General features: G+C 47.8%; 1 protein-coding gene across 5 annotated transcripts in view; it reads right to left on the bottom strand.

Annotated features, from left to right (window-relative positions):
• Nucleotides 1–18,774, bottom strand: part of UBR4 (ubiquitin protein ligase E3 component n-recognin 4) — a 127,605-nt gene that overhangs the window by 28,068 nt on the left and 80,763 nt on the right. For all 5 annotated transcript variants that reach the window (XM_022552048.2, XM_089899902.1, XM_089899913.1 and 2 more), the window contains 19 exons: nucleotides 18,006–18,174; nucleotides 17,337–17,481; nucleotides 16,670–16,755; nucleotides 15,867–15,954; nucleotides 15,412–15,605; nucleotides 13,575–13,814; nucleotides 13,035–13,173; nucleotides 12,182–12,307; nucleotides 11,939–12,067; nucleotides 10,812–11,155; nucleotides 9,041–9,131; nucleotides 8,619–8,703; nucleotides 8,312–8,439; nucleotides 4,792–4,921; nucleotides 4,511–4,668; nucleotides 3,659–3,768; nucleotides 2,799–2,940; nucleotides 2,014–2,095; nucleotides 1,240–1,413 (listed from right to left, as the gene is read on the bottom strand). In XM_022552048.2, the coding sequence (XP_022407756.2) occupies nucleotides 1,240–1,413; nucleotides 2,014–2,095; nucleotides 2,799–2,940; nucleotides 3,659–3,768; nucleotides 4,511–4,668; nucleotides 4,792–4,921; nucleotides 8,312–8,439; nucleotides 8,619–8,703; nucleotides 9,041–9,131; nucleotides 10,812–11,155; nucleotides 11,939–12,067; nucleotides 12,182–12,307; nucleotides 13,035–13,173; nucleotides 13,575–13,814; nucleotides 15,412–15,605; nucleotides 15,867–15,954; nucleotides 16,670–16,755; nucleotides 17,337–17,481; nucleotides 18,006–18,174 (2,760 nt within the window). The remainder of the gene's footprint in view (nucleotides 1–1,239; nucleotides 1,414–2,013; nucleotides 2,096–2,798; nucleotides 2,941–3,658; nucleotides 3,769–4,510; nucleotides 4,669–4,791; nucleotides 4,922–8,311; nucleotides 8,440–8,618; nucleotides 8,704–9,040; nucleotides 9,132–10,811; nucleotides 11,156–11,938; nucleotides 12,068–12,181; nucleotides 12,308–13,034; nucleotides 13,174–13,574; nucleotides 13,815–15,411; nucleotides 15,606–15,866; nucleotides 15,955–16,669; nucleotides 16,756–17,336; nucleotides 17,482–18,005; nucleotides 18,175–18,774) is intronic.

Genomic DNA, 18,774 nt, shown 5'->3' with positions numbered 1-18,774 from the left:
GAATCTGGCAGGAACCACCCCGCTATATACATACATGTAAATCTGGTACCCCAAAAGAGCTACATCCTTGGTATAAGGGTCAACTAAAAATAACTCTCCCTTTCCCCCAAGCAAATCAATGAAAGGACATTGTCTTCCCTCAAAATGCGGCACTGAGTAGAGGGGGGAAAAATCTCCTCCAAGAACTCATGACAAGCTGTTCCTCACAGGGGTTTGTGGCTCAAACTATCTAGGAGGTCTGAAAAATCTAAGGTCAGAACTTTGTTGAAGGCGGCCCCGGGATGGCTGTACGCTGAGATGCCTCACAGAAGCGGTTACAAATCTTCTCTGGAAAAACTCACCTTTGACTCAGGTCCTGAAGAATTTCCACAGATAAACCCTCAAAACACGTGCTCACAGTCAAAAACATCACAAAATGCAAAAAGATTTAAGGCACCATAAGCAAGAGCCAGAAAAACAAACAACAGAATTAGATCAATAAATACTTCAAATTTTAGAGTCATCAGACACAGAGATAAGTTTGCTATGCTGAAAGATTATAAAAGGAGAAGGAAATGTCAGTAAAAAACCAGAGACTATAAAGTCTACACAGAACTGCAAGAATTCAATGGGTAGATTAAAAAGATAACAGAGTGAAGAAAAAATTAATGAACTGAATGACACGGTACAGGATGGATGACATTATCCAAAATCAGCATAAAGATACAATGAGATGGACACTATGAAAGAGAAAGGAAGACACAGGGATGACAGAGTGAGAGTGGAGCTCCACAAGGACAAGGAGAAAGAAGACAGCAGAGGCAACTGAAGAGATGATGGCTGAGAATCTTCCAGAACCAGTGAAAGACACCAACATGAGAACTTCTGACCTCGTCCCACACTATGAGCTCAATATAAAAAGTCCAAGCTGGGAACTCCCTTGCGGTCCAGTGGTTAGGACTCTGTGCTTCCACTGCGGGGGGCACGGGTTCGATCCCTGGTCGGGGAACTAAGATCCCACAAGCTACGTGGTGCAGCCAGTATAAAATAAGTCCCAAATGACTGAGGCCAGCTCTGGAATTTTACAACCCCAAGAACCAACTGTCTCAAGAGAAATTTCTTCTCCTTCTTTCCTTGAATGTGAGATGTTTGCTGCCCCTGTTCTGGCTCTGAGGAAGTTGGGGAAATCAGACCAGTGTACCTAAGTGGAGCCAGAAGGGACATGGGAATCTCGGGCTGCAGGCTGCTGGGTGGTGCTACCTGTGGTCATGTCCTCCAGCATCTCCAGCAGCATGTCCTGGGTCTCGTCAATCAGCTTGGTCCTCTGCACCACCAGCTTCCGCAAGCACAGGTATCCATTCAGCACAGTACCCACCAAGCGACTTTTAAAGTGCCTTTTGATGGATTCCACCTCCACGAAGGAGGAAAGAAGGCCTGTGGGGACAGGAAAAAGTTGCTACAAGAGTTCTGAATGAGAATTAAGCAAAGAAGGCTTAATTCATCCTCAAAAGATGACGAGCAACTCAAAAGCAGGGAAACACTATCTTTGTGCTTGGCATGGGGCATGCTCAATGATGTGAACTGGTCAATAGCCAACAGATGCTCAAAGACCATCCCTGAGGAGAGGGCTTCCCTGGTGGCGCAGTGGTTGAGAGTCCGCCTGCCGACGCAGGGGACACGGGTTCGTGCCCCGGTCCGGGAAGATCCCACGTGCCACAGAGCGGCTAGGCCCGTGAGCCATGGCCGCTGAGCCTGCGCGTCCGGAGCCTGTGCTCCGCAACGGGAGAGGCCACAGCAGTGAGAGGCCCGCGTACCGCAAAAAAAAAAAAAAAAAAAAAAAAAAAAAAAAACAAACAACAACAAAAAAAAACAAAAACGTAAAGCCATCCCTGAGGAGAAAAATGCAGACCTTAAAAGTGCAGTGTGGTCAACATGAGAGAGAAGAGAGTCAACCACAGCATCCAAGGAACTAAGGGTCAGTCCCCAAACTATACCCAGGGTGCCCTAAAGGAAGGGCTGGGAGGCTCTCTCTACCTGTGAGACTCTTGAGGGCATAGCCCTGCTGCAGATCAGTGCTCAGGGTGGCCTCCTCCAGGGCCAACAAGCGGGCTATTTCCTAAACAGGACAATAAGCACAGTTAGTGTGACAGCACTGCCAACGACACTGGTCCACCCCACCACTGGTCCAGGAACTGGCAGCACCATCTTCTTATTCTAATGCTCTCTCAAGCTGAGAGAGCATTTGCAGAACTTTGCAGAGCTCCTTTCCAAGAAGCCAAGGACAGTTGCAATGACGTTAAGGGACTGCTTAAAAATGGAGAACAGTCAAAGTGACCCCAACAGACTGCATAACCTCATGATGAACACAATGAAGTCACAGAAGTACCACACGCAGATCTCAGAAATACTGCAGGTTCAGTTCCAGACCACTGCAATAAAGCGATTACTGCAATAAAGCGAGTCACACAAATTTGTTTGTTTTTTCCCATGAATATAAAACTCATGTCTGCACTCGACTGTAATCTATTAAGTGTGCAATAGCTTATGTCTAAGAAAACAATGTCTATACCTTAATTTAAAAATAATGTTGTTGGAAAAATGGCGCTGATAGTCTTACTTGATGCAGCGTTGCCCCAAACCTTCAATTTATCAAAAACCCGCAATCGCCTGCAAAGTGCAATAAGGCAAGGTATGCCTGCATTTTCAACAAATGTTTCTTCTTGGTATAAAAGAACACCACAAAGTTCACGCAGAGAAAGGGGACAACGAAAGCAGAGCTAGGGAAAGGGGCTCTGCTGGGCTGGGTGAGACGGAGGTACCTTGGTGATGAGGTTGCCCACGTAGGGCAGGACTCCTCGAGCTGCCAGGTAGACTTTCCAGTGAGCTGAAGTGATGAGCTTCTGGTAGAGCGCCAGGTACTCGGCGGCACACTCCCCGGCTATGCTCAACTCGTCCAGGTAACTGCCATGGAGAGACAGGCACTGAGAGAGAACTCAAACAGCTGCAACAGTCCTAACAGCTCCTCTTTGTTTCTTCCATCTTTCATGGCTCTGCTGTCCTTCACTCCCTCTTCCATGGAAGGAAGGGGGTGGGGCGAGAAAACCCCAAACTCCCCACTCGGGAACTCCCCACACTTGGGGAAAGCTCAAGAGCACACAACAGGGAATGCAGTGCAACAAACTATACGCGTTTGGAACAATAAAGCACCAAAATATGAATGGCGGTTATTGGGGCAGCACGAGTATGGCTGTGACTGAGTCACTCACAAGGTAAGTTTACCAGAGTTTAGTGGCCAATAATGTGGGCTTTGGAATTAGACTGCCTGGATTCAAATCTTGCCTTCCAGCAGACAAGTTAATTAACCACTTTAAGCCCAGATAAGGATTAAATGAGACAGTGCATGCCAAGCATTTATAAGCTCGTAAGATCTCAAAAAATACTAGCTGCTGAAATTCTGCTGCTCTATTACCACCACCACCACCGCTACCACTACAATTGCACTATCACTACAATCCAGCTTTTTAGAACTTTTTTGTTTCTGTGATCTTCTACAAGGAATGAGACGGTTACAGAGCACAGGTGCGCCTCCAGTCACCCTGATCTGTGGATTCCCCTGGGAAAGCGGGAAGGGCTCGAGATGAAGTCCAACCACCCTGCCCATCCCACTCTCAAACGGTACCTGGTGAGGAGGTCGAGGACCTGCTGCTTGCGGCTGGGAATGGTGGCCAGAGCTTCCACGATGGTACAGGCTGCCTGCCGTGCAGCCTGCGTCGCGGGAGTAAAGAGCACCTGTGGGGTATGGACAGAAGCCCCGGCTCAACTAACAGCCTCTCATCAGGCCCCGCAGGGCACAGTCAACTGCCACCCATCCAGAGGAAGTCCTCTGAGTACCTCTCTAGGAAAGGTTAAAGGTAAAAATCACCAGCTAACACAAGATCAGACTGCTGCAGGCTGGTAAAGAGGCTGCCTAAGAGCCACCTGCTTCATGGAGATTTTCTCTATCAACTACTTTGGAGAATGTACCCAAGATGACTGAAGTAGGAAAAAAGACAAGCAGGAATTCTCCTTAGCAAAGACATCTATAATTCTATTTGGGGGACAGCTACACGGTGAACACTTAACATTTAATGTAAACCAGTTATTTATGTTATGAACCAATGGACAAATGAATTCTCTAAAATATAATTACTTTAATCTTTAAGAACATTAGCTGGAAAGAGGAAGAGGACAGCAGAAGATATGAAAGGTGGAAGGAGAAAGGGGAGTACAGGCACTGAGGCTCAGGTCCGTTCAGTGGTCAGGGAGGAGACCAGAGATCACGAGCTTGATGAGAAGGCGGAAAGAGTTCTGTTTCGGCCAGTCCACCACGCTGGCGGTGGCAACCGAGAACCTCTACCTATGCGAAAGGAAGCAATAATAACAAAGAGAAAGAAGAGAAAGCAGAGCAGACAAGCGGGGAGGAGTAGAAACACCCTGCTCGGGATCTGAGGCCAGCGCAGCAGGGCGAGGGGCCCAGGGGACGCTCACTCACTTGCCGCAGCCAGTTGTTGTGGCCCAGCTTGAGATCCAAGGGGGAGGTCCTCTTCCCCCGACGACTCAGGAACTGCTTCCACCGCCACACGTACTTCTCAGTCAAATAGAGATGGTGGAGCTCTGATTTGCTGGGGGACTTCCCGTTGCCATCGATCCCTGGCAGGCAAAGGGGTGCAGGGAGACGTGAGGAGAAGAAAGGGACAGAAAGGGGGGGATTGTGGGGCTGCTGGGATGGGGTAGGAATGACCGATTTCTCAAGTCTTGAAGAGACAGACACACCTCTGATGGGAAGACACTTCTTCCAGGCTTCATAGGATGCCTTGGGGTCTCTCTTGAGCCAGAGCTGAGCCTGGGCATGGATCTCATTGCAGTATGGCTTAACTGTGGTAAGGGCCTCCACAGGAACATCCTGCAGGAGGAAAGCGGACAAGGTGAGAGAGCTTGAGGGCACATCTGAGCCACAGCTGCAATACAATAGCACTGGCACCCCAAGGGGACATATGCAAAGGCAAGAATGTTGAAGGATCAACATTCATATCTTTTATGCCCCCTATATGTTTCTTTAAAGCATTTTGATCTAATTTAGCAGTAGCAACTCCATGCTGAGCTTAGGGTCACTGATTTTTGACTGTGCAGGATAAGGTGTAACTGGCTTCCTGCGGACAGTCTTATAGCCACATATACTAATTCCTATCCCAAGGCTGATTTGTAGTTTCCCAAACATAAATCTTCAAGGGGTCACTAAGCAGCCTCCAGAATTTAAAGAGCCATAACTAATCCCAAGGAGCCTACACAGCAGAGCCCCAGGACTCTGGGTTCTCAAACTTTTTGACCTCAGGATCCCATTACTCTTAAAAATTACTGACTCCAGGGCTTCCCTGGTGGCGCAGTGGTTGAGAGTCCGCCTGCCGACGCAGGGGACATGGGTTCGTGCCCCGGTCCGGGAAGATCCCACGTGCCACAGAGCGGCTGGGCCCGTGAGCCATGGCCGCTGAGCCTGCGCGTCCAGAGCCTGTGCTCCGCAACGGGAGAGGCCACAGCAGTGGGAGGCCCGCGTACCGCAAAAAAAAAAAAAAAAAAAAATTACTGACACCAAAGAGTTCTTGTGTGTGTAGCTCTCTCCATCAATATGTACCTATTAAAAATTAAGGTTCAGCAATTCTTAAAATATTTATTAATTCATTTAAAAGTAAGAATAAATCCATTACCTGGCAACCTAAATAACATTTTTTATATTTTCCAAAACAAAAATAATCTAGAGAAAGGAGTGGCACTGCTTTATATTTTTGAAACTGTTTAAAGACTGCCTTAATAAGACAGCTGGATTCTTATACCTGCTTCTGAGTTCAAACTGTTGTGATATGTTGTTTGAGGTGAAGTACTACTCACACAGATATTTAGTTGGAAAAAAGAATATTTTAATAGGTTTTTCAATTAATTGTGGATTTTTTCTTTGATACTAAACCAAAATTTAACAAATTATAGGTTCTTAAAGACTGGCTAGAATGAGGAATCTGAAACCAATCAATAAATGTTTCATATTCCATTCCACTAAAATTCATCGTTTACTCTCACATGATTCGGTAACGTACTGGTCATTTGGAAAATACTGGTTCACCAAGTTACGTCAATTCCTCTTCAAGCGACAAGCTCACTTTATTCACTTTATAAGAAAATGTCTACCAAACACCCGATTCTGAACAACCACAATTTGCCCATCAGCCCTCCTTTCAAGCACAAACGGGGTTCCATGAAAAAAGCAACTGGTTCAGCTTGCAGCGCAGTCACACAAGTGCTTTTCCCCAGGACAACCGCGGCGCTGCAGTGCGCCAGGGCACTGTCTCTGGGCCTCGCACATCGTCTTGCTGAATATTAAAAAGATTAGCTGGGCTTCCCTGGTGGTACAGTGGTTAAGAATCCGCCTGACAATGCAGGGGACACGGGTTCGAGCCCTGGTCCGGGAAGATCCCACATGCCGCGGAGCAACGAAGCCCGGGCGCCACAACTACTGAGCCTGCACTCTAGAGCCCGCGAGCCACAACTACCGAAGCCCACGTGACTAGAGCCCATGCTCCGCAACAAGAGAAGCCACCACAATGAGAAGCCCGCGCACCACAACGAAGAGTAGCCCCCACTCGCCACAACTAGAGGAAGCCTGCACGCAGCAACGAAGACTTGGCCAACACAGCCATAAATAAATAAATTAAATAAATAAAATTTTTAAAGTCATTTAAAAAAAAAGATTAGCACTCAGGAGTCAAGATTTACTAAAATTAACCTGCAATGCTTCATCAAGGACACTCTAGAGGGAAAGTGCACGGCAGGGAAGAGCACGGCTCTGAGTGGAGCTGGGCCCACAGCCTCTTCGTGCTAAGCCTCCAGTGGCCTCACCATCACTGACTTGGCACCATCAGCACAAACGCCACGAAACAGTGAAGAGGGCAAATCACGTCTTAGGGTAATTATGAAAGCAATGTTGACCTCACAGATTCCCTGGGAGTCTTGGGAACACCCAGGGATCTATGAGCCAAACTTTGAGAACTGCTGCTCTCTTTAGGCTAAAACTAAGCAAAATGTGAGGCTTCAGTGCTCAGAGAGCAAGAACCCTGTGGAAATCTTTTACCTCACACTGTGGGAAAAATGACAGTTACGTGGGGATGAGGTTCCTCTTTTCAATCAAGAACCAATTTTTATTTGCTGAGACTTAGCTCTGAGGCGAAGTAAACCTTCATCAAAGGGAAGGAAGGGGGGTCTTTTCTGAGGACTGTCCGGGCAGACCAGGGAACGGAAACAGAGTAAACTGTTCATTGCCCAGCTTCCTCCCTACTGCTTACTACTCAGAATCCTACAATGAAGACTTCGTTTCCCACCAAGGGATTCCATCAGGATGGAGCAGGAAGGAGAATGGCCCAAGGACTACAAAGGTGGATAAGAGGCACTGACGGCCTCAGGCACGGCCGAGGGAAAGAATTACGGCCTGACTGGTGTAAGCAAGTTCATCTGTGGCTAGGCCATTTTAGGATTAAAAACTTGGCTTTATTCATTCACTTAACAATGATTTGCTGAGTGGCTATTATAATGCTAGATACCACGCTATGCACTGGACATAAAAACATCTCAGTAAGACAATCCCTGGATTCGAGGAGCTCATAGCCAGCCTAGCAGAGAACTGGTTAATTGAAGGAGCAGCTGACAAAATGAAGGGGAGCATTCCAGGCAGAGGAGACACCATACAGCCACAAGTAACGGTTATTAAGGATTAACATGGGCCAGGCACTGCTCTGAGCACTTGATCTGCATTAAGTCATTTATTCTTCCCAACACTTCAGGTGGAAACTGTATTCCCATTTCATAGATGGGGTAACCAAGCAACCTAAGTTAAATAACGTGCCCAAGTCACAGTGCTAGTGAATGGAAGAGCTGGGATTTGAAATCAAGAGGTCTGCCTCAGAGCCCAGGACTTCCACCACTGCGCAAAACTGCATGTACAAAGGCACGGGGGTAGGAAAGAACACTGTGTCCTCTGGGAGCTGCGAGTCATCTGACGGGACCGGAGAAAGAGGCAGTCCTCCACGGCTAACCACTTTGTTCTATGCGTTTGTATTTCTGTGTTTGTTTTTCTCTTGAGTTCCCTCTGAGAAACCTTCCTTCTCAAAAACCCCAACCCATCTCTGCTGAACTGCCGCAAAGGAAGCATCGGTACCGCCCAGGGAGAGCGAGTTCAGGTGAGCAGAGGCCTTTAGAGGCAGGTCAGGTGCTGGCCGGGGCCTGCACCCCGCCCTCCCTCTCGGCCCCGGACCTTGTTCTTCTTGCTGGTGGGAGCAGGCGGTTTAATCAGCTTCTGCAAGATCCGCAGGCACATGAGGGTGATGTTCTCGACCACCACGGGAGTCTTAATGTTCACGGCCATGAGGAAAAGGCTGAGTGCTGGGCAGAGGAAGGAAAGGCAGAGTCACACGTGATCACAGAGCACATCACGCCTGCCGCGGCAAGGCTGCCCAAGCACAGCTTCCCCTGCCCTCACCCGCCCTGCGCCTAGGACTGCGCCCTGAAGCCTCCTCTCCTTTCTCTGGCGAGCTGCTAACCAGACGTCCCCCCAAACTCACCACAGCGTAAGCGGAGCTCCCAGCAGCTGTCCTCCTTCGAGATAGAGTCTGTCAGCAACAGCATTTCATACTGAAGGCTACTTGCCTAGAAGGCCAACAGGAAGAGACATGAGTAGAGGAGGGTCTGCAGGGTCAATCCCAGGACTAGGGCTCACGTCCATGCCCAGATCCAGGGACTCGGCATTAGAACGTCTGGTCACAGGTGGACCATCAGAGAGACAGTGGAGAGATGGAGACCCTCCACAGGGCCAACCACTCATTTCTCTTCTCTCGGAGGCTGACTCTGACCTGGGAAAGTCTTTGTGGGACACGAGCTCTGCAAACGTGCCGCCCCCTCCCTCCCCCTCGTCTGCAAACGAGGCCAGCGGGGAGGAAGCCGAGCGGGTGAAGGCAGAGAGCGAGGAGACGGCCAGCCTGCTCACCAGGTCAGGGTTGGCCCAGTGGCCCTTCAGGGCTGTGGAGACTTTGCCAATAATCAGGTCGTTCATTTGCTGGGTGGCCTCTGGATTGTCCCTAGGGAAGCAGAGAAAGGAGTCCTGTTATTCACCATTGGCTGTGTCCCTCCCTTGCACTTGAAGGAGCCCAGAGAAAAGGAAATCAATGTCTAGGGCTACCCAGCCTTCCCAGGGGCAAGAAGACACACTAGCCCCACAAAACCCCGCTATGTAATAAAAAGGGCACGCCCCAGCCGCCTTTCCTGGGAGGAGACGCCGACTGAGAACAGAGCAGCACTGAGACACGGGGGATTTTCTCCCCAGCCCACATCCCAGGCTGCACAGCCCCCAGACACTGCCTGGTGTGTCAGTCTCCAGAATCTATCTAGGTGTCCACTCTCAGCCTTGGCCACAACTCTTTCCTCATCTTCGCCAACTGCCTTCACTTCATTTCCCACAAGGCATCCACATTTCCCATCTATGTCCCTTTGTAATAATGTATATCTTAATAATAAAAAAACCCCACGAATTGTGTCACATCCCTTTCTTGCTTCCCAACGTGTCTTGAATAAAATCCAAGTCCTTATAATGGCCTACGAGACCCTACAGGATCAGGGCCCTGGCGATCTCTCACTAAATCCCCTCCCCTTTGTTCCCCCACTGGTATCCTTCACTCCATGCACAAGGGCTCCCCCGCCCCTCACACCCCGGGCACACCCCTGCCTCTCCTCCTGACACTTGCCATTTCCTCTGTGTGTAGCCCGCGCCTTCAGTATCTGAGTGACTTGCCCCCTCACCTCACACAGGGCTCTGCTCAAGTATCACCCCTCAGAGATCGTCCTTGACCACTTTATCCTCTGCAGCAACCCCACCCACAATCAGAGTTGCCATCCCAGCTGTACCGCTCGTCACATCTAATCTCCTGACACTGTACCGTGTAATTACCTGTTTACTGCCCTCCTCCCCTCTAGAACGTAAGCTCCGTGAGTGCGGGGACTTTGTTTCATCTACCACTGTACCCTCAGAGTTTAGAACGGGGCCCAGCATTCAGCAGATGCTCAGTAAATATTTGTTAGATGAGTGAATAAATAATACAGCAAGTAATACTTACCAACCGGCTAACACGTTCCAGAACTTATGCAACATACTCAGTAAATAATCCAAATCCAGCTGTGGGTACTGTATGAGCAGAGACTAAGTACTCCACAAATATGAGTTATTACTTGCATGAATTATGTTAGTCTATCCTCACCACAAGACTTTAAGGTATTTGCCACTGTCAGTATTTCTCAGATAAGGAAACCTTAGGCTCAGAGAAGTTAAGAAATGTGTCCAAGGCACACAGAACAAAATATCCGATACTGGGTCTTTCTGATCCAGATCCAAGCTCTTAATCCCTAGGCTCCACTGCTCCAACTGTCTTCTTCTGTGTGAGTCTTGAGTCCAAGTGCCCCGCTGCACCCTTCTCCTCCCTCACCAAAACTCAGAAACCGCTTCCTCAGGAAACCCCACTGGTACCAACCAAGTACAAGCCAAACATACTATCTACACGGAAACCCGGGCTTCAAATGCTCCCCAAGTTTGTTCAGCTATACCCAGGACCTCTTCCCATTTTTTTTCTCTATTATAAGCTAGCGAAGCTGTTTGGCAGGGAGAAGCACGGTTCCGTGCACCCTCTGGTGCTCCCAGCACCGCTGCCGCCCCCACCAAAGCACGAGCAGGCATGACCGGCCCCCGTCACCACGGCGCAAGCTCTGACCGGGTCAGGAGGCACATGAGCTGGCGGACCTCCTCCCGCATGGCCGCAGAGCCTCTGCGAAGATTATAATCAAAGAGCTCCCTGATGAGGCCCTGGGAGACGAGGATGTGCCTCAGGGCGGGGTTGGTGGCCAGGGCCCGGAGCAGGGTGATACAGTGCTCTGTGACGGCCGAGGCGCAGCCGTAGCACTTGGTGGAGGATGTGTGGCCACAGCCCAGGACGGACAAGGCGCGGTACTGGCTGGCAGTGAAGGTGGGCTGCACGGAGGTCCGAGATGACTTGGTGGCTGCTTCCCTCTGCTGCAGGTCGTATTCCAGCAACTCTTTGCGTGAAGCAAAAACTTTCTAAGGAAAAAAAAAAGACAAAGGAGAAAGAAATCAGCAATTAAAATAAAGAAAAAGAGGAAGTTAACTAGAAATCAGCTTTGGTTTGAAAAAACACTTTACATGCATTATCTAATTTAGCCCTCTTGATAACCTTACCAGTTAGATACTTTATCCCCACTTTATAGAGGAGGAAACAAGCTTAGAGGGAGGGGTTGGCTTGACCAAAGTAAGTGACAGAGTTAGAACTCAGCCTCTGATCACAGGCCCACGCCCTTAACTCCCACGTAACACTGTCTCATAAAGAACAAAGTCAGGAACGTAGGCACGTGTAGCAAAGATGGCACACCAGCAACTTAAGGGACAAGGACCCTGGCTCCTCTTGTCTGCGGCTAGCCTTCCCTCCCATGGGGGTGGGGTCTGTAACATGCCATCCACCGTATGGCCCACCCTGGTTGACTGGAGTTGGTGTGCCCTACCCCTTCAAGCCTGCAAACATGTCTATCAGAAAAATCAGGAACAAAATCTTGGCATCTTATTTTTTTAAAACCAGTTAACCCCTCTACTAAAAGATGGGCTGTGAATGGTCAAGAAAAACACATCTATAATAATCTCCGTTATTCTGTTTTCCGGAATGAACTCAGCTCTCTACCGAGCACCCAAAACCGCTGTGGGTGAGAAGCTATGCGGCTGGGCAAGGGCACCCCCGGAGCTGAGCTGCTGGGGGAGAGCAAAGAACTGCTTTGGAAACGACATCGATAACACACGACAAAGCACACTGTCCAGCTGCTCCCGTTTCTCTACCTGGATGATTTTGGAGAGTTCATCGAAAGAGTTCTTGCAGTCTCCACAGTACTCCTGAGCCAACTGCAGGATGTACCGGTTCACACTGGCTGAGGTGGAACTGATGCCCCCAGCCGTCCCCGAGTCATCCTGCAACCAAGAGGGAAGCTGTCAGCCTTCCACCATGAGATGGCCTCACCCAGGGGCTAGTCTTCTGCTTCTGATCCAGAACCCTCTCCAAATGTCCCTCCAGCTTTGGACTACCTGCGGCTTTTCAGGAGCTGCCTCGTTCACTTTGCAGAGCAGGTTCTCCAGCTGTGGCCGATGTCCCATCAGCTGGTGATACACTCGATCAGCTTTGTCCAGAAGTGTGTTAATGTTGGAAACAGCCTAGACAGGAAGAGACAGGGGCATGCGTGAAGGCTCGTCAGCATGAAGATTTTCCCTGAGTGATCGGTCAGGGACCTCTAGGTCAGGTACTGTGTTTCATACGTTATTTCTATTCTTCACAATAACCCTGTGGGGAGGGTATGTTATTTTCAATAATACACAACGTATACGATATGCGTATAAATAAACAATACTGAGAGCAGTGACTTCGGCCAGGTCACACAGTACTAAAAAGCACAGGTGGAACTGGAACTTTCAATCTTCTGACTCCAAAGCCAGGTGTTCTTTTGCTTTGCCAGGCTGCTGCTGCTAGTGACTATCCTGACAGTTGCCCCCTCTTCCCTGTCCTCCCATATCCAGTCCCACCACATCAGGCTGGCAGAGAACTAGCCCCTGGACAAGCCAACAATGAGGGAAGGCCAGCAGCTGCAATTTGAAGCAGCCTGTGGAACAAATGCAGGGCAAGTCACCCAACTTCTATCTGCCTTTCCAAATCTTGTCATTTGTCGCTTGAGATATTCTAGTTTAATTAACATGTCTCCAAAATCCTACACAAACCATGTGTTCCAATATATCTGTCTTATTTGTTGCCACTCAAAAGCTGAGCCCTGAAAACAGTGCTGAGTTGAGAAAACTTCAGCTAGAAGGAAAAGCACACTCCCCACATCAGCTCAGTCCACAGCTCAGATCAAAGCCCTGCCTGAGTCTCGGACGGATGCGGCCTTACCTTCTTCCGGTCTTCTTCATTCTCAATGGGATCCACTGCACAGCAAGGCTTGGCATAGAGCATGAAGTCGAAGCGAGCGTATTTACAGAAGCCACAGGCATTGCACAGGAAGGGGTCCTTTTCATCATAGTTGATGGATCTGAAAAACCATAGTGATTGGGTCAGGGGGCAGCAGAGGATTTGTAGGGAGGGGAGATGGACCACGCCACATCTATACACTGCAAACTATTGCAGGGACTCTCGGAGGGGCAGCAGCAAATAGGCGAGGATGACTTAAGCAACCAGGTAACAAGAAAGGGAGACCCAGAACCAAACCTAGGGACCCCAGCACCACCCACCACTGGATGGTCTCGTGAATTCACATGCATGCGCACGCCCACACACCCCCCACTCTTCCCCTTCCCTCCCACTCTGCACTCTACATACCCATAATCCTGTAGTTATTATGAGGGCACCACACAATGAAATTGAGCACAAGGAGACTCTTACAGAAAAATACAAGGAATGTGCCTGGCCTGGGTCAGACAACCACTCACTTACCTGCATTTGTGACACTGGTAGACATTCTCTCCACAGTTGCCGCAGACCCCTGGGTTGGCAGGGACTGAGGCACTACAGCGTGGGCACTGCAGGGTCTCCGTGGAAGCCTGATAGTTTTCATAGAAGTCTGCAAACTCAATCATCAGGTTGGAAGCCACTATTGGCAAAGGCAGGTCGATCTTCACCTCTGTCTGCCCGGGGGTCAGCTGAACCTTCTTGGCTTTGTGCCAGCGAGCCGGCCTAGGAGAGACAGTGTCAGACAGAGGGGCAGATGGCCTAAGAGCCTCTCTCTCACAAGACCCTCAGCAGTGACAGTCTGATGAGACGAAGAGAAGACTGTCCCTACCTATTCTTCTAAGGCAATTAAGTCTAAGGAAAGGAAATCTGGCAAATAAAAGCAACTTAATTTAAAAAATGTTTCCTCTATTCTTTCTCTCTTAAAAAAAAAGGGGGGGGGGAGAACATACAGGTGCTTTAAGACATTATATATGATAATTTCTGATACTCCAGAAAAACAAGGGAATGCACATCAAGGGAAGATATTAACTCCAAGAGCATGCCACGCTGAAGCCTGGAATCCCAAGAGGTACCGTGATGATGACTGCCATGAGTTCCTATCAAGACAACTACCTTGGAAGGATAACACTCAGGTTGCTTTAGAGAGGCAGAGGGACATACCAGGATCCGGACCAAGTGCCAAGTAGAGTCAGAAAGAGTAAAGGCATGGGATAATTTAGAGGTAATTATACGAATACGATTGGAGCTAGTATTTACTGAGCGCTCACTACGCGTCAGGCTCTGTTCTCAGCACTTCACATACACTAACACATTTAACCCTTAAAGTAACACCCTGAAAGTGTGTCATTCTTACAGTTAAGGAAACTGAGGCTACGTAAATTCTACAAGGGGTGTGAACCCCCAGTCTCATTCCAGAGTCTGAGGTCTTCACCAGCAGCTACGCTGACTCTACACAACGGAAAATCAAATCCACCTTCTCCAGAGGGAACTGGGTCATCCCAATGAGCAGCTTCTACTTGCAGATCATCAATGTTAACTATGCTTTTCAAACGACAAAGAGAAAACTTCCTTTAAGCAGAGCTCCTGTGGCCATTTGTTCATGTGGTACATGCTAGCTTTATGCTACCTTTAGAGTAATACCAACACTTCCATTCTATGCACAGAGCAGCACTCCCTGTAGGTCTAAACATTCAAGTAGCAACTACTTATATTCTCTGCCCAACATAAATGCCTGAGTCTTCAACAACAAGTGGTCTGTCTCTGTAAAAGTTGACACTATATAACCCACGCTAGTGTCTTCTTTGGCCCATATACAACATGCCTTGAGATTCAGATGTTGGGACAGATAATCTAGAAAGATCCAACATCAGCATATGTAGAGGGAATGCACCATGCAGAAATGGAAGGACTTCAAACTAGAGAACCTCCTTGAGAAATACTGCCTGCTCTGTGAACAAGAGAACAGTGTCTTAATCCAAGAAACAACCACTTCCCCTACAGAATCGTCTATCTAAAAATAGAACCGCTCTAGTTAACATGGGTATGAGAAGCCTAGAGTCCCCCTCACTCAGCTTCCTTTCAGGCTGTTGAAGATCTTAGACCCTGAGGGCTCCCTGGGACATAATTTCAAAATAGTTTTCGTCAGCATCCTTAAGAACTGGTGTTTCACCTGTGTCCTTCAGCCATGACCTAAGGAGGCAAGAGGACATACTAGGCCTCCAGGAATGTGCTGCTTTACCTGATTCCAGCAATCAAAGGCAACAACTGGTATTGAGCCTCATAAGCCTGCTGCCCCTCCCCAGGTCTGAAAAGCCCGTACTTGTTTTTCAGCTCCACGATGGCCTGCACAGTTCGGTTGTTGTAATAGAGGTTGATAGTCCGCACCATCTTGGTCCGTTTCAGGTCCCCAATTTTCACCGTCACTTTGCTGATGGTGTGGCTGCCAATGAGCTTCACAACCTGCTGGGTGGTGGTGTACCTTGTGTCCACTTTAATGGAAGACAGCTTGATATACTAAATGCAAAAGTAAACACAAAACAGTGTGTTAGTTCAAGGCTAACGGCTCATCCTGTCCTCTTCAAAACTCATCAGTGTAACCCACTCTTCACCCATGGATGAAGTTTCTATTTAAGGTAGCAGGGCAGGTAAGGATTAATACAACTGCAACCAACCACTGGGAGAGGGATGCCTATGCAGTAATAATCAACCTCTAAAAACAAGAAACCCACTGGCCCTGTAAGTCTCGGGACTGTCCATGTTAAAGATGTCACTTACACAAAACGGCACTTCTGGATTATTACACACCAGGCAGGGATCACTCTCCAGGTAATAGCCATCAAACTCCACTAGGCCAGACAAGGTGCTAAGGAAGAAAGCAGTCTTAGCATAAGGAGATTTTCATTTTAGAAAGCATGGAGCTTCACAAAGAAGCCATGAGAAAACCATGGCTCAATATTCCCCAAGGCAAGCTCCACTCTAGTGAGAACACAAGGAAATGTGAGAAATCCCAACAGAGTTAAGTCACAGGAAGGGAATTTCAACTGAGTGACCTTAGACGTTCCCTATTTCTGAGCTGTTCTGAGGTCACAGGAATCCTAAATGTTACATTAAAATTTGACTCAAAGAAGAGTCACAATTAAATTTACTAAAAATCACTGAATCGTACACTTGTAATGCGTAAATTTTGTTGTATGTAAATTATACCCCAATAAAGTTTGGAGGAAAAAAAAGAACAGTCACTAATAAACCAGGGAAATAATAAACTGACAGTTTAAACAACAGTGTCTTCCAAAGTTTTTCTTTTTTTTTAATGCAGCCATTTCTGTAAACTTGCCTTATGTGATTTACACTTAGACCCTTGAAAACTAGAGACCTTCTTAAATCATTGCTTACCAAACCCTAATTCAGCAGTTACATGTTGAGCACCTTCTATGCACAAGGCCCCAACTACAAGGGAGGGATTCAAAGACCAACTAGACAGGAGCGTATTGATTCATAAATAAGAGCCAATCAATGTGGAAATAGCAACTGGACTGTTGACTGAGCTTCAAATAGGAAGAAAGCAGAACAAAACTCACTTGTAAATGTTGGAGTTGGGATGGTTGGTAAGAATGTGGTTCTGAGTACGAAGAATCTCCACAGCCTTCTGTGAATATTCTTTCAACTGAAAACAGAAGTCAATATAGGACCAGAATTAAAGCCCAAGGGAAAGTCTTACTGGCAAAGACTTTTCCTCTGCTTTCTAGCTGATACCGCCCTAGAAGTAGCAGCCCTCATTCAGAATCAAACAAAGCTGAGCCTAACTCCTAGTCATTTAAAGGATTCTATCTTCTTTAGTAGTTTCCACGATCTTAGTGACAGCCCCTCTTTCTATACCTTGTGGAGGAAGAGAAATTTTATTATTATGGAGAAGCCATGAAATGGTTATCTAATTGCAAAAACACGTTGGATATGTGATCAGGACTGCCAGGAAACCCAGAGGAGCACTTTCTTTCCCAAGCAACTTTAATGAGTTGCATTTTCTTCCCCACTTTATCTGCTTCTGCTGGCTAAGCCAAATTCAGACGATACTTATTTGCTAGTATCTATTATCTAGGTGGCATACATACTGGGAGTGCTTAATATATACTTAAAAGAGATTTCATATATGTACTCCCATGTGGGTTGATCGTAACGTTCTTAACTCAAGATAAAAAAGGTTAAAATGTGGCAAGTTAGCCTCTCCAACCGTCAATCATCTGTTACCTTCTTCTCTGTTTGTGGGGTTTTCAAGGAGAAATATCCTAGTAGGTCCACAAATTGGGCAGCCTTACGACCATAGGCTGGGAGTTCTGGCCATATAGACCACATCAGATCTAGCAGGAGCTCCTGTTGAGATTTGCTAGAGTTTCTGTAGATAAATGACAGTTCATATTATAAGCAGCAGAAAACCCTGAGGTTCCTTTATTTATCAACAAGGCCCAGGTACCGTTTTGGAGATGTATCTATTTCCCCACAACTATGGGTTAAGTTTGAATGGCTCTACTGTTCTTTTGACAATCAACCTTAACAGATGTAGCATGATCCTTTCCTGTCTTCAGGAGGTGATTTATTCCCATCATCTGACATCTCTCAATGGCAGAAACTGAGCTTTGTTACCCTAAAGAGTCAAGCCTGGTCGTTTTACAAACTTGTAAACATAGCCTTCTTAGTGGAAAACAGACCATCTCTTGCTTCTGACATCAGTTTAACAGCCAAAAAGCAGATAACTCAATGAAGAAATCTGTAATAGTCAAGAGGATTCAGATTGGTGTAAATACTTATAGTATGCACGACCTTGAGTATGGAACATAGAGCCAAGACAGAACTGTTGATACATCACCCACTCCGGTCCCAGACCCACACAGTCTGCTAAAACTAAGCCCCAGACCCTACCTGTAGATATGCAGTGTCAGGCAGTGGGCCTGCCAGCGCACCGAGGAAGAATTGGACTCTAAGAGGAAGCAACGCAGAAACTGGACCAAGGTCTCCTTATCTGCAAATTTGTTCAGCTGGTTCACCAGAGCTGTGCACAGCTGATCCTCCTGGCTTCCTGAGCTCTCACCTGCAAGATCAAAGCAGGACTGAAGGGCTGAAAAGTAGGAAGAAGTGGTCTAGGGTCCTACAGCCAGTGCTCAGGTGGAAAGAGAGGGAATTCTGTCCATGTTTTCAAGTTTCACCAAAATGGTTATGATTTGAAAACAACTTTCAGGGGCTTCCCTGGTGGCACAGTGGTTGGGAGTCCGCCTGCCGATGCAGGGGACGCGGGTTCGTGCCCCGGTCCAGGAGGATCCCGTGTGCCGTGGAGCGGCTGGGCCCGTGAACCATGGCCGCTGGGCCTGCGCGTCCGGAGCCTGTGCCCCGCAACGGGAGAGGCCACAACAGTGAGAGGCCCGCGTACCGCAGGGGGAAAAAAAAAAAAAAAACTTTCAGTTGGTTACTGAGACACAAAAAGTCAGCCCCAGATATAATAATCCTACCAAAAAAAGTACCTCTACAAGCCTGGCACCGACAAAGATAGTCACATTGGAGAAGGAATTTCCTTTCAAAAGTTTGCTACCTACAACAGTCAACATTACCACAGACTGGCACAGAGGGATCCGAATAATTCATTGGGGAATGTGAACCTCAACTGCTCTCCACCAATCACCTGTCTCAGGCCTCC

This window comes from Delphinapterus leucas, chromosome 1 (assembly GCF_059928025.1).
Source record: "Delphinapterus leucas isolate spDelLeu-1000000601 "Yukka" chromosome 1, BTC_Dleu_Yukka2, whole genome shotgun sequence".
Taxonomy (NCBI): domain Eukaryota; kingdom Metazoa; phylum Chordata; class Mammalia; order Artiodactyla; family Monodontidae; genus Delphinapterus; species Delphinapterus leucas.
The sequence above is the reverse complement of the archived record's forward strand: the minus strand, read 5'-3'. Positions and strand labels throughout refer to the sequence as shown.